Genomic DNA, 15767 nt, shown 5'->3' on the forward strand with positions numbered 1-15767 from the left:
CTCAGCGCCCGCCACAGCCGCTCCGCGATGGCGCTGGCCGGAAGCCCCGGAGCCAAGAAGGTGAGTTTCGGGGAAACCGGGAGGTACTCAGCCCTCCTGGCCGCGGGGCTTCACCTCAGCCCCTAATCAAGCTCTGCGGTCTGGGCGAGGCACCTGGACGGCTCTGAGCCTCGGTTTACCCGCTCGCGAATCGCCTGGACGACGGTAGTGCCTAGGTGTCAGGATGAGATAACAATATTGGGTAGCATTTATGGAGCCTTGACTCGCTGCCCTGCACTGCGCGAGTGCTTCATGCAAATTATCTCCTCTTCACGTTTATTCCCATTTTACAGGTGAGGAAACTGAGGCTCAGAGTCCGAGACCCTAGCTCAGGGTCACCGATCTAGTCCAGGTGGAGCAGGGGTTTGAAGTCCAGCCATCGGACTCAGGCCGCGCTCACATTTCCTGCCCTCCGCCCGCCCGCACCTACAGCTCTTCGACTCAATGGCCCCAGTGCTCGCGCCCCTCGTGTGTTTGGGAAGGGCCGTTGCCTGGTCTCCCAAGCCTCGGACTGGCCTGAAACCGGTCCCGGGCATGGACACCCCCAGACCCGCGGCGGGGATGGAGGGTGGGGTGCGCGGAGCCGGGGGTGGGGCCTCCGCCTCATCTCACGCCGTAGTCTGGGTCTCTGGGCTCCCCTTTCCCGATCTGCTCGCCAGCTGTCGCCCTGTTCTCCCATTTTTGCGCTGGATGTGTGTGTGGTGGGGAGAAGGGGTGACAAAACAAAATTAGGAAAAGGGCATGAACTTGGACGCGGGACATCTCCAAACTCCTCGAGGCAACCCATCCGTGCTCCCTAATTCAGAAGAGAGGGTGGGGAAGGAAGGGGGGATGTGCACCACCGTTTTACTTAGTAATACTAAAAAGATAGGAACAACCAAGATGCCCTGCAATAGTGGGCTCCGTAAATAAAGTACATCCGTTTAATAAGTTATTAGGCAGCCAATTAAAAAGCTAAGTATGGGAACAGGCAAAGTGCTTTGCAATGTTAAGTTACAAAAGGAGATATATCACAGACTGATCCCAACTACATAAAAATATTTATACACACACTGTAAGGAAGGACACAATAATGGTAGTAGTTCCATAAGATGTGGAATATAGGTTTAAAAAACTTAACAAAAAAACATATTCTGGTTATGTTTTTCTGATTATAAAGGTAAAACATGGGCATTGAAGCAAATGAGCATGATAAAAAGAAAAAGAAGCAAAGAACATTGTGCTGACTTCTTTCTCTGAACTTTTTCTAATACTATGTTCACTTTTACAGTTCATTTTTTTTTTAAGTTTTTTAAAAATATGCTGTCCCTGTCCTATTTTTCCTGGCCTCTGCTCTTTGCAACACCAAGATTATCATATGAGAATCCATGTTAATGTGTACCTGGGAGTTAAGATGTTAGTGGGGCAGAGCTAACCTCACCTCTCTGCTCAGCTAACAGGTGCATTTTAAGAATTCATTTAACTGCTACAGAGGACACCTCCAATTGCTTCTTTAATCCAAAAGAGCAGTCCTGGTGGCAATTTCAGGCAGATAGACCTCTGGCAGCTTCCTGCCGTAGGGTGAAGTTGGTCTACTCCTCTGTGTATGAATAGAGGTGCCCCGAAGCCAGATCTTAAATCCAAGAGGTCTAGATACTGTTATCTGCAAAAAGAGGGCATAAACTCCTCTCAGAGATCACCATCAGATCCAAGGCAGAGTCACTGCCACACTGAAAGGGAAGATGGAATGAAAATATAAATATGCTGCAAATAATTTCCAGTGCTCTTTATTTTACACAGTCCTGTCATTCTAGAGCTGGCTTTAGATCATACAGGTGTAGCAGTTAACTGAGGTGGTAAGTCTAGCGGTGAAGGAGGGGCTAAAAGATGCTCTGAATTCAAATATTGATAGTTTAGTTATTTTGCTAATGGCTGTTTAGAAAACTGGCAAAATTTTAAATGTTGGACAAACATCCAGATAACAGATCAAAATGCCTTACATTTACTTGGTATCATGAAGGCAACAGTCAAAATTTGCACTGTCATTTTCTTAAAATCCTAGCTAATTTTCTATTAAAGAGTATCATCTTTTTCCTCCTTGTCAGGACCAAGCTTATAGCATATGTGAGGTATGCGCCATTTTCAAAACCGTCCTGTCCGTCTGCTAACTCTTGGCATATTTTATTAAGGGCCTACTCTTTGTTAGGTGCTGTATGAGGTGACAGAGCCTCAAGCATCTTACAGCTCTGGTTAGCAGAGCTGGGCTCCATTCCACTTCCCTCCACAGGAGAATGGACATGTGGTGGAGATAGTGGCCTGGTACTTAGCCTCAGGGCAACCGCTTCCAATGTACCTTCCTGGGCTGCAGATATGACTGGTTAGAAGGGGCAGTGGGAACCTTTCCTCCCCCATTCATGCACTGCTCTGTGTCCAGCTGTAGGCAGGGCTGAGAGGAACTGGCTGGTATTTTCAACAAAAGGCTGTATCTTCAACGAATGCAGTCTATACAAGAGGGATAGGGATCCCCATGGGGGTGTTTGCAGTTTTTATAAATCGCAGGGAAGTTCTCTCTGAAAAAATGACACTTGACCAAAGACCTGAAGAAAATCAGAGGGCGAGCCATTCAGGTATCTGGGGAAGCTCTTTGTAGACAATGGAAACCATAGCTTTGGATAACTGCTCTGGATGCAACCTTATATTCAGATTATGGGTGGGCTGACTCGAAAGGTGGTAAATAGAGACTAGGTTAGGAATTTAGAAGGTCTGATGTCTGCTTTTTCACTTACTGAGCTCTATGATCTTGAGCAAGTCACTTAGCCTCTCTGAACCTCAGTTTCCTCATCTATAAAGTGGGAATAAAAACTATCTGCCTTAAAAAAAAAAAAAAGAAAAGAAAAAAAAAAAAACTATCTGCCTTGCCTAGCTCCCAAAGTTGTTAAGAGTACCAAATGATAATGTGTCCGTGAACATGCTGGAAAATGTAGAGTATAATTATAAAATGTTGTGTCCAATAGGATTATGTCCAGTGGTTCACACACAAAAGAGGTTTATTTTTCTCACCTAACGAGAGGTCTAGCGGACGGTCACCGTCCACGGCCTCTGCAGCTACTCCAAGATGTCATTAAGACACCAGGCTGCAGTTGTCAGCCTGCGTGTGCCTTTCAGTGGCATGGCTGCAAGATGATGGCTATACCTCCAGGGCTTAAGCTGACATTCCACACAGGACAGAGAAAAGGGGACAAGAGGGAAGGGAGTGGGCATCTGTATCAGGAAAGCAAAACTTTTCTAGAAATCTTCAGCAGACTTTCACTTATTTCCCATTGGCCAACACTGTGTCACATGGCCACCCCACTCAGCAAAGGAGCCTGAGGATTTTTTTTTTTTTTCAGTTGGGGACATTGTCTCCCCAAACAAAATATATTAGCAAAGAAGAGGAGAAAAAAAATGCACATTAGGTGACTAGCAGTGTCTGCCACAAACATCTTGAAAAACCAAAATAACCATCATGGAATCAGCACTTTAACTACAGTTTGACTCAGATTAAATTGTATTTGAGAAAAAATAGTCACAGAACTTTGCACAAAACAAGTACCTGGATTGTCCAATAATAGAGTATTCTCAATCTTTCTGAAATACTATTAGGCACAGATGATTTTGACAGAACTGGAGCTGTGAGAGCATTGTACCACCTTTCCTAAAATTAGAAACTGCTTTTAGGAAAAAAAAAAGAGGGGTCTTAGGTGATTTTTCTTTTTCTTCTTCAGGGCATTTTGGAACGTCTGGATAGTGGGGAGGTTGTGGTTGGAGACGGCAGCTTTCTCATAACTCTGGAGAAGAGGGGCTACGTGAAGGCCGGGCTCTGGACTTCAGAAGCCGTAGTAGAACATCCAAGTGCAGGTCGGTGCCAGCATCACCCCTGAGTGTTTATCTGGGTGACATTTTGCTTAAATCTGACTGAGAGAAGATAAATAAAAGCGAGCATTTTCTTTCTTTTTTAAATAGATTTATTTATTTTAGTTATTTATTTATTTTTGTCTGCACTGGGTCTTTGCTGCGTGCGGGCTTTCTCTAGTTGCGGTGAGCAGGGGCTACTCTTTGTTGTGGTGCGCGGGCTTCTCATTGTGGTGGCTTCTCTTGTCGCAGAGCACGGGCTCTAGGTGCGCAGGCTTCAGTAGTTGTGGCATGCGGGCTGAGTAGTTGTGGCTCGTGGGCTCAGTAGTTGTGGCTCATGGGCTTTGTTGCTCCTCGGCATGTGGGATCTTCCCAGACCAGGGATTGAACCCGTGACCCCTGCATTGGCAGATGGATTCTTAACCACTGCGCCACCAGGGAAGTTCCGTGAGCATTTTCTAGGGACTGATTCACTTGCCCAAACTGCCAAGATGTGGAGACAGTGGCAGTACACGAGCTGAAGAAAGGGCTTCTCTCTCCTTCCTTCCCTCCTCTACACACACACACACACACACACACACACACACACACACACTTGCATCTTCATATTCAGGGAGTGCTAAAATATACATACCAATATTTGTTCCATGAATATTTACCTTGTATATTCAAGAGTTTCCTTAACATAGTAAAACTGTTATTGCTTCAGATTCACCCTTCTGGCTAATTTGCATACGATATTAAAACAGTACATTTGGTAGGGACGATTAATGGTAACCACCAGCTTAAGAGAATATAGACAAATAGCAAATATAGATTTGCAAATATATATATAGCAAATATAGATATATATAGCAAATATAGATTTGCTGTTCTAAATGAAAGTGGGAAATAAAGCCAAAGAAGATATGGGTGAAACGGGATACAAGCTGGGAATGGAACTTTTGATTCACTCTGATTTTCTTCATATATACACAGTGTATCAGACAAACATGGGGTCATGTCTAGGTCCTTCTACTGACCAGCTGAGTGACCTTGAACAAGTCATTTGACCTCTGAGGATCAGTTTCTTCATCTGTCACATGGGGGCATGACGTGGGCTGGTTGTGAGGACTTGTGAACTAACCCACATGAAATGCCCATATAAGTACCCAATGGCCATGATTACTGTTTCATCAGACACCCAGAGTTATATGGTAGGACAGAGTTTTGTCTTTCTGGTGTTAGCAGGAAGATTTCACCTGACCCAAGAAGAACTCATTCTTAATTTTAGAAAATCTTCTTTGCTCAACCAGGAAGAAAGTGTTGAAATAGCAAGGATAAAGACTGAGTTGGGGAGGAGATGAAGGGAGAGAGAGGAAGGAGTTTCTGATGGGCCAAGGAAAGCTCCCTGACTGCGTTTCCCCAGCTGCTTGCTATTGAGTACACTTGATAGGGGCGCCACCCATATGCATTCTGCCCACTGTGAGAATTCCGTCCTCCTACTTTGAGGGCCCCCCAGTGCTGACTGTAAGTAGACGAGCTACATCCTTCATGACACCGGCAAATGAATAAACCCTCTCTAGACCAAGAGACCAAGGGACAGTTGGCCAACTGGGCCTTAGTGTCTGCATGTGACTGCACCAGGCCATGGGGCCCACTGGCAGGTCAACATGAGGCTACTCTAAACAGGCCCCATTTGGTATGGACTCTGCCTTGCCCCTAAATTCTGCTGACCTGAATCTGAATTTCTTTATAAGTACCAGGTTTGAAATTGTGTATGATTGAAAGAGGTGTGAGTGGATGAGCTGCCGCTGAAAATGATAGCTTCTGTGATTTTTACTTTTTTAATTTCAATGGAAAAAACAACTCCTTTGTAGTTCGTCAGCTTCACATGGAATTCTTGAGAGCGGGATCAAATGTCATGCAGACTTTCACCTTTTCTGCCAGTGAGGACAAAATGGAAAGTCAGGTAAACGATAATGGGGCAGGTGGGAGTGGGGAGGGGCGGGGAGAGGGATCATCTATAATAAAAATAACCTCTTGATGGGAATCCATGGACTTGACCTGATGTGTTACTACACTTTATTACAAAAAATAATAAAATATTTTTTTCCTCCACATAAAATATCTATCCAGTAATTAATCATGATGTAAACATATAGGTACTAAATAAATGAGCATTTTCTGTCTCTTTATCTAGGGGAGGGGGTAGGACTGGGAGAAAATATGCCATTAGAAGGGCATGACCATCCTTCTGTGATATGTTTTTGTAGGGAAAGAACACTTTATAGATGCTCTTGTTACCTTCTAATTTCACATTCTTCTCTTCTGACTTGTCCATGTTGAGACAGGGCGGTCCTAGGGAAACACAGCACTAGCCTAGGAATGAGGAGAATTGGGTTTTATACCCAACTTTGCCACCTATTGGTTGTGTGACTTTGTGTTAGACACTTAAAGACATGGAGAACTGGTTTACTCTGCCAAATGGAGATAACTGATGCTTACTTACATGCATAGGGTTGTTGAGAAAAGTGGGTAAGGATGTGGAAGTATTGTGAGATATTCTGCAAATATAAAGTATTAATACTTGTCAACGCTAATGCCCATTTATTCATTCAACCAACCAACATTTATTGAGTACCTGTTATAGTCCATTCTCTATGCTAGATACAGAGATGATACAAAGGCATAGACACTATTCTGAAGTGGCTCACAGTCAAGTATGGGAGACAAACAAATGAGCATTTACTAAAATCCAGTGTGGTAAGTACAATATGAACATACAAGCTCACTGGGAATAGAGATGATACCCAACTCTGCTGGTCTTCTCGAATTGCAGTTTAAACCAGTGACTTGTGCTCATGCTACTTGCTCATTGCCCCCTTCGATATCTATTATATCTCACCTTTAAAATGCCAGGCTCACCATGTGTACTCTTGCTGTCTAACCTCAGTGGGAAGCTGTAAACACCGCTGCCTGTGACCTTGCCAGAGAAGTAGCCAACAAAGGTGATGCTTTGGTAGCAGGGGGGATCTGCCAGACATCATTGTACAAACACCACAAGGATGAAGCTAGAATTAAAAAACTTTTTCGACAACAGCTAGAGGTTTTTACCAGGAAAAATGTGGACTTCCTGATTGCAGAGGTAAGCCTAGCGTTAAAGGGGCAGGGCTGGAAGGAGCTGTGCGGGGTGGGGGGGGGGGGGCGGCGAGGATAGAGGCTGTCTGGGAGTAAAGCCTAGAGGGTAGGCGGTTGCTCAGGCCTCACCATTAACACTCAGTGCCAAGTAGTAGTTTCCCTGCCCTCCTCCATCCCTGCCTTGCTCACTCCCATCTCTCTGCTTTCACTAAAGCTATAACATCTGAGCGATATTTTGAAGTTAGAATCAATAAGCGTTGTCACTGACTGGATATGAAGGCCCGGAATATCCTCTTTCTCCCATCTCCCTATTTCCCATCATGATTGCTACCATCTAGAGTCAAGGCCTCAACCCAGCTCTTCACCCCCAACAAGGACAATAGCCTCCCAACTGCTAGTTCCCCAATCGCCCTACTGAACTTACTGAAAACCTTGCTACATCAACCTTCCCAAGGCTTAGGGCTACCCAAGCCTGGCTAACCCACCAGGAAAAAAATCATCTACAGAAATGAACACAAACTCTGCCCTTTATGTTCTCCAGATGGATGAGAACACAAGTTTGTTTTTTAAGAACCTCTCTTTTGACTTTCTCTGCCATTCCTCACACACTGCTTCTGCAGAATCTAAGTCAAAAAGGAAGAAACAGGGAGATTTCTGCTAGCTTTTCTCCACTTACTTAAATTAAGTTCAGCTTTTCAATTGTGGCACTTATGGGGTTTCTTGGGAAGCACCCCTGCAAATGGCCTGGGTTTACCAGACAAGGTGTCCTGTCTACCATTGGCAAAGACACTCAGTAGCTACATCTCCCTTCTCTATGCCTCGATGTTCTCATCTGGGGAACTAATCATACTTCCCTTCTTACTTTATGGAGCACTTTAGAATATCGAACTAGAAGTGAATATAAAAGTATTTTGAATTGTAAAGCATGATAAACAATTATTCTGCCGAGATCACCCAAGTTCCATAAAAAATGAGTCCAAAATTTATTAGCAAAACTTTTGTTCCTTCAAAAGTATGATTTTAAATACTTAGTTACTTTAAAACCTTTTTTAGTATGATATCTGAATGAAAACCTATATGTTATTGTTAAAGGAATTAAAATATTTACTCAGAAAAGTATTCTGTAGTCAGTCTGATAGAGACACATTTCTTAGCGCATTTTATCACATATATTTGGTAATTTTTATAACTGTTCTTGTAATATTTGCGGTCTACCACTCAAAATCTGCTTTATATTTGGACCAATAGAAGAACATGAAATTTCTCTTAGTATTTTGAACATGCTGAAGAAGCTGTGTGGGCTGTGGAAGTCTTAAAAGAAGCCAGAAAACCCGTGGCAGCCACCATGTGCATAGGCCCAGAGGGAGACATGCATGGTGTAACACCTGGAGAATGTGCTGTGAAGCTGGTGAAGGCAGGTAATGTGGACCCATGATGTAATAAGCAGTTCAGTTATTGTTTATGAAATGTTTCTTAACATTGGGAGAGCAGTTTGGAAATAAAAACATTAATTGGAATCTATCTCCTTATCTGTAAAACTTAGGAGGTGGAGGGGGACAGCTAATTTCTAAGACACCTTCCAACTATTAAAAAAGAAAATAAAGATCTTTATGTCTGTTTTTGTGCCAGTACTATACTGGTTTTATGACTGTAGCTTTGTGGTATAGTCTAAAGTCAGGGAGCATGATTCCTTCAGCTCTGTTCCTCTTTCTCAAGATTGTTTTGGCTATTCAGGGTCTTTTGTGTTTTCATACAAATTTTAAAATTATTTGTTCTAGTTCTCTGAAAAATGCCATTGGTAATTTGGTAGGGATTGCACTGAATCTATAGATTGCCTTGGGTAGTATGGTCATTTAAAAATATTGATTCTTCCAATCCAAGAACATTGTATATCTTTCCATCTGTGTTGTCTTCAATTTCTTTCATCAGTGTCTTATAGTTTTTGGAGTACAGGTCTTTTGCCTCCTTAGGTGGGTTTATTCCTAGGTATTTTATTCTTTTTGATGCAATGGTAAATGCGATTGTTTCCTTAATTTCTTTTTCTGATGTTTTGTTGTTAGTGTATAGAAACAAAGTCAGACAGAGAAAGACAAATATCATATCACTTATATGTGGAATCTAATAAAATGATACAAATGAACTTATTTACCAAACAGAAATAGACACAGAAAACAAACTTATGGTTCCCAAAGGGAAACAGGGGGTGGGGGGAGGGGAAAATTAGGAGTTTGGGATTAAAAGATACACACTCCTATATATAAAATAGATAAACAACAAGGACCTACTGTATAGCACAGGGAACTATATTCAATATCTTGTAGTAACCTATAATGAAAAAGAATCTGAAAAAGTATATACGTATAACTGAATCACTTGACTGTACATCTGAAACTAACGCAACATTGTAAATCAACTATACTTCAATTTTTAAAAATAAACAAGTAAATACATTTTGAAACAAGTAAATAAATGTATTTCTTTGCATAGGGGCTTCAATCGTTGGTGTGAACTGCCGATTTGGGCCCTGCACCAGCCTGAAGACAATGAGACTCATGAAGGAAGGCCTATGGGCTTCAGGGCTGAAAGCACACTTGATGGTGCAGCCCCTGGGGTTCCACATGCCTGACTGTGGCAAAGGAGGGTTTGTGGATCTCCCCGAATATCCCTTCGGTAAGCTCAGGCACATATTAGAAACCTTGTGGTTTCTTGTTGTGACAAAACGGAAATGGCTATAATGAACAACTACAGTACAGACTTATGATACGAGACTGTATAAGACAAAGACTTTCAGTGTTAACCAAAAATTAGCTATCTGAGGAATTCATACTCTAAAATTTATAGTTTCTTCATTGAAAAAAGAAAATACACCTTGAGCATCGATGGTCTGAATATAGAGATGGTAACAGAAGTGCCGTAACTGTTGTATTACAGCACTGGAGCCCAGAGTTGCAACCAGATGGGATATTCAAAAATATGCCAGAGAGGCCTACAACCTGGGGGTCAGGTACATAGGTGGGTGCTGTGGATTTGAGCCCTACCACATCAGGGCGATTGCAGAGGAGCTGGCCCCGGAAAGGGGATTTTTGCCTCCGTCTTCTGACAAACATGGCAGCTGGGGAAGTGGTCTCAACACACACACCAAACCCTGGATTAGAGCCAGGTAGGAATTTTTTAATTAACTTACTGTTTTCCTCTAATCTCATTTTATTGATTGTTAGCATTATGCATGCACATGGTAATACAAATTCAAAAGTGTAGAAGTATACAAAATGAAAGGTAAAAGCCGCCCATTTCTGACACCCATCCCATTCCAGGGGTAACCTGTTTGCCATTTATGTTTTGAAGTCTTATTTCTCTATTTCTTGTTTTATCAATTTTAAGTGGTAATTACCCTTTATGAAAGCTGAGGGATTTAAATCACATAATCTTCCCCCTTTCCCTGATCTCCTTTTCACAAATTTGACTTATTACATTTTTGCTTGTTCTGTTGGCGATCTTTACAAGTTTGAATTTCATATTTAACTACTTGTTTTTTAATCCATCAATATGAGGCAGTATCTCTCGATTCCACTCTCTGTAAAATAAGAATTGCCTTCCTCCATTTCCCTCTACTTTTCCTCCCTCATCTACCTCTTGGTTTCTTTAAGGTATACAACTACTTTTACATCATCAAGGTTTATAACCAAGCACAGTATAAGCAAACACAGTGGCAATTCAGTAATTAAGTGTTCAATTCCTTGTGAAATCAAGACTTGGAACATGTTTCAAACTGAAAACCTCATTTTTTCCAGCAGGAGATTTCAATATTCAGGAAACCAGGGAAGGCCAGTCTGATCCTTCTCTTTCTCTGTCTTATGCTTTCAACCCTCCCTTCCCATATTGCTAATCATGGTTTCTGACCTCTTCAGATTCAAAGAGAGAGGAGAGCAGATGGAAAAGGGAGTAAACTTGTATTGCTTAGTTGATACCCTATTAGGAAGACCACATTCTCTGGGCCTGGCAGATCCTCATGAGTGTATTTACAGTTCTTCAGAGGCTGCCACTGGAAACTTTTGTCTGTATTTCTCATGCCACAGGCATTGCATTTTTCTCTGAAAATTTTTCTCTGCTTTGCCCTCAGATCCCAACTTTCTCAGCACGTCACTATAGATATACACTATTTTGGGGAGTCTCATTTTCCTTCCTGGTGTTTCTCTTGAGCCTGATTTTAAATATGTCCAGGCTGGCTCCCTCTCTCCTATTAGGCTCAAAACTAGCTAGAAGACTTTTCATCTTTCCTTTAAGGAGACAAACTGAGAGTGTGGTCTGATCCCAATTTAACCACACTATCTTCACTCACAAAGTAGCTGACCCATTGGTCTCTGTGATCTAGATTTTCCAGTGTAGAGTCAAGTGAGTCATCTGACTGGCTCTTAGGCAACTACTGTGAAACTTCTGCAGAGTGTCTGTCTTGCTTTAATACCTGATATCTATCGTATCTTGTGCCACCAATAAAATTTCCAATCTAATATCCTGGTACCCTGATCACTATTTTCTAAACATTATTCACTGCAGAACCAAGAGAAGGAGAAATAAACCTATTTTACAAAACCTGAGCCCCTTGTGAGAGAACGTTCCAAGCATCAAGGTCAAATTGATTCTCTCCTCTTAGATTTCATCCATAGTCCAAACTCAGGCCATACTTTAATTTGCTTCATAGTTGGACTTTCTTTGTACAATGTTTGGTTTTATAGGAATTTCTAATTAACTTTCTTTTTTATTGTTGAAAGAAGAATAATAGACCTTCACCTTCTCTAAGGTCTTCCAGTATCTAAATTATACTGTTTGTTACAATCACTTTATTATTGAAGATATTTTTCTGGGGGCTCCTTGAATTACTGTTCTGTTTTGAATCATTCTCTCTCTCTCACCTGTCAATCTTTTCCATCTTTTAGAAACTAACCACAATTTCTGCTCTTCTCTAATCAGAGCTGTTATGTCTTTAATCCATTTTGTACTTCTTTATCCATTTCAGTAGAATTTAGAACAGTCTTCATTTTTGAACATTTAGGACAACGTTCCTAATGTAAATTAATTTCGATTGTAGAAGTAGGCAAGAAATCGTTTAGGCAAACATTTCTTCGGGGAGGTATGGATATTTATCCAGGAAGATTTTTTTTATAGGTCTCATGCTTAGAAAAAAAAGTACTAAATAGAAATATAGGGACTTCCCTGGTGGCCTGGTGGTTAAGAATCCTCCTGCCAATGCAGGGGACACAAGTTCAATCCCTGGTCTGGGAAGATCCCACATGCCGCAGAGCAACTAAGCCTGTGCACCACAACTACTGAGCCTACGCGCTCTAGGGCCCGTCTGCTGCAACTACTGAGCCTGCGCACCTAGAGCCTGTGCTGCACAACAAGGGAAGCCACCACAATGAGAAGCCTGAGTACCGCAACAAAGTGTAGCCCCTGCTCACCGCAACTAGAGAAAGCCCGCACACAGCAACGAAGACCCAACGCAGCCAAAAAATAAGTTAACTAATTAAATTACTTTAAAGAAAGAAATATAATTAAAAGGTGAGGAAAGTATACTTTGATGATGATTTAAATAGTTCAGATAAGTGAGAAATGGCTTTTTTTAATAAACACTGTCTAGGAATCCTTAAAATTCATTAGCAATTTCAAATAAAACATTATTCTATAGAATAAAGCCAGACATTCCTTGTACCCTAAACTCCCAAACATACTGATGTTCACAAAAATTTGTGATTATCCAGAAACCTGTAGACACTCCAGATTTCTGACATTTTCAGCATCCAAAAATATTGGTTTATTCAATGTTTCATAGGTAAAATGGAAAAAACTATAAAAATACATTTAACACAAAGGTCTGTGACCAGGAACCTTTGTGTTCTTTCTTTGTCTAAAAACAAAGCACAAATACTGACAAATTAATTTGTATTCTGTTTTTGGTTACTTTTTGAAGAATTATACTTTGTCTCATTACGTTTAAAACTGGTTTCATATACTTGTCATTATGTTAAAATATTGAGTAGAGCTAGAAGGACCCTGCTAGAAATTTCCGAATGAATATAATTCACAAAAACATGTAAAATTCAAACATGTTGTCTTTTTCTGAAAGGTGGTATGAAACCCAGTGATTGTTATTGAGGATAGAAATGTAGAAAGACTCCTGGAATTAATGGATATGGGCACAGTTTTTCTGTCTGAATGTTGAAACTGAAATTCTACTTTAGCCTGATCATCCACCAAACTTATGAGTATTTAGCCAATATCTATATAAAGTATTGGACTTATAAAATAGACATGAATCTTTTAATTGACTAACTATATATTTTTTTAAAACACAGGGCTAGAAGGGAGTATTGGGAGAACCTGCTGCCAGCTTCAGGCAGACCTTTCTGTCCTTCATTGTCAAAGCCAGACGCCTAAGGAGTAATGAAAGAAAACACTGAAATAGCAGAATGGAAAGAAATTCCCCTCAAGCCCCATCTGGAACACTTCCTCGCCTCTATCCTCAGGCCACCCAGATGTCTCCAGCTGCTGAACAGCTAATGTGCTGTCAGTTCAACATAGGATGTGTATTGCATTCCTGCTGTGCCTAAGCTCCGAGCAAGATGCTGAGGGAGATGCAAAGCTGATGCGAAAGGCTTCTCGTCCTCCAGGTACTTACTGTCCAGTAATGCTGCAGGACATGCTTTTGAAGGGAATCAAGAATAGTGAAACTTGTCTGTTAGGGTGAATTTGAGATTTTAAAATAACGAAGTCTGTGAGCAACAAACCCAGTGATTAATTACGGAGACTAAACTAGGTACAGAAGGAGGATAGAGCAGCATTCTAAACTAAAATGAAAGTAATGAGTCTGTCTTTCTTAAATGATTTGTATAATGACTCCAAAGGCAATCCCAAAGGAAAAGATGCAAAAAATGTTTTAGGACTTTTAAAAATAATCATATAACCTTCTAAAGTGATTACTTTCAGAGATGATTTTACTTAAAGGTGTTAGGTCCCATAATTTTAAAAATGTGTCTATATAATCACAAATAGCTAGATTATAAACTATCATGGACAAGGACAATGTGATATGCTTCTTATATTTTTCCTTAAAGTATTTATCATTGTGCCAGGCATACTAATAGATGCTCAATGAGATACTTATTTTAATTGTTTAAAATAAATAAAAATAGACAAACAGTTTTGGAAGACCTTTTGAAAATTCAGAGTTCAAATCTATCTTGGTCTAATATTTTCTTGACTTATATTTGAGCTATTTGCTACATGCCAATTTCTCTCTATTTTTCAAAACAATGTATCAATTTGTAACAATAAAATTAAAAATAATTTACCTTTTATAAAAGTGTTTGAATACTTTAAATTTTATGGACATTCTTTGGAATAATAATAACAACAAGCATTTATTACTTATTATGTTCCAGGCTCTTGCTTCTCTCTCTCTCTCTCTCTCTCTCTCTCCTCTCTATCATATATATATATATATATATATATATATATATATATATATATATATATATGAGACAACCTACATTTATGAAACACACAGGTTTCATTTTGGGCTAGTAAGTGCAATGCTCAGAATAGAATGTTGATGAGATGGAAGTTGATAAAACTTCCAAGAGACAAACAGGTAACAAATAAAGTCCTTAAAAAATAGATTTCCTAGGTTGAAAGATTCAAAATTTATATAGTAATTGGATCACATTTTATTATAGATAATAATAAAAACATATTGGGGAAAAGCATTTCAAACCATTTGGTTCTAACTCCAATTTAATAATTATGCCCCGGGCTTCCCTGGTGGCGCAGTGGTTGAGAGTCTGCCTGCCAATGCAGGGGACACGGGTTCGTGTCCTGGTCTGAGAAGATCCCACATGCCGCGGAACGGCTGGGCCCGTGAGCCATGGCCGCTGAGCCCGTGCGTCCGGAGCCTGTGTTCCGCAACGGGAGAGGCCACAACAGTGAGAGGCCGGCGTACCACAAAAAATAAATAAATAAAATAAAAATAATTATGCCCCAAAATAAAGTCAGAAAAGTATTCTCAGTCCTCCACTGTTATTGCCTTGGTCTGACAAGACTAGAAAATACATTTAGATAATTAAAAATAATGGAAAAGTGAAAATTATATTTTATGTAGATGAAATGGTTATATAGCTAGAAAGCTCAAGAAGAGCATCTGGAAAGCTCTTACAAACAACAGGAGAATTCAGTAAAGTGACTGGTTAAAAATTTTATATACAAAAGTCATTGCTTCTCTATATACACTTGACAATGATTTTGAAAATATAGTGGAAATAAAGATCTATTTTATTTTTTCAGCAAAATGATTAAATATCTAGCAATAATATTACAAAAACTGTGTAAGAGCTATTGAAGGAAAGTTGAGGATGCAAAGTAAGACGAATAAATCTACACACATGCTCATAAAGAGAAAGACAATATTTTAAGATACAAAGTTGTTCTAAATTGATTAATAAATGTAATATAATCTCAAGGGGGAAAAATCATGAGTATTGAGGGGAAATAGACATGCAAACCTCAAGTGCACATGGGGGTGGGGGGTATATTCTAGGGGTTATGAGAAAATTAGATAAAGAGAGATAGTGAGGAAGGTGTGGCCTTGCCAGATAACCACTATATATAACATAGTAATTAAAGCCACTGGATACTTGTATTAAAAAAAGTTCAGTGGAACATATATGTATATGTATAAATGTTAATGT

General features: G+C 40.3%; 1 protein-coding gene across 2 annotated transcripts; it reads left to right on the forward strand.

Annotated features, from left to right (window-relative positions):
* The first annotated feature begins 27 nt into the window (after positions 1-27).
* BHMT2 (betaine--homocysteine S-methyltransferase 2) lies at positions 28-14309 on the forward strand. 2 transcript variants are annotated; one of them, XM_004313861.3, is made up of 8 exons: positions 28-60; positions 3783-3915; positions 5769-5860; positions 6845-7036; positions 8300-8447; positions 9517-9699; positions 9961-10189; positions 13380-14309. In XM_004313861.3, the coding sequence occupies exons 1-8, from the start codon at positions 28-30 to the stop codon at positions 13459-13461; spliced, it is 1092 nt and encodes a 363-aa protein (XP_004313909.2). In that variant the 3' UTR covers positions 13462-14309. The 2 variants fall into 2 exon arrangements, with proteins under 2 accessions (XP_004313909.2, XP_073658016.1); XM_073801915.1 differs by lacking the exon at positions 6845-7036.
* The last annotated feature ends 1458 nt before the right edge of the window (positions 14310-15767 follow it).

The sequence above is a fragment of the Tursiops truncatus genome, chromosome 3 (assembly GCF_011762595.2).
Source record: "Tursiops truncatus isolate mTurTru1 chromosome 3, mTurTru1.mat.Y, whole genome shotgun sequence".
Lineage (NCBI taxonomy): Eukaryota > Metazoa > Chordata > Mammalia > Artiodactyla > Delphinidae > Tursiops > Tursiops truncatus.

Bases quoted from the DNA above. Each gene is read 5' to 3' on its own strand.
- BHMT2 (XM_004313861.3), top strand. From the start codon at position 28: ATGGCGCTGGCCGGAAGCCCCGGAGCCAAGAAG. The intron at 8,448-9,516 runs GTAATGTGGACC...TTCTTTGCATAG, and splicing joins TGTGAAGCTGGTGAAGGCAG to GGGCTTCAATCGTTGGTGTG. The intron at 10,190-13,379 runs GTAGGAATTTTT...TTTAAAACACAG, and splicing joins AAACCCTGGATTAGAGCCAG to GGCTAGAAGGGAGTATTGGG.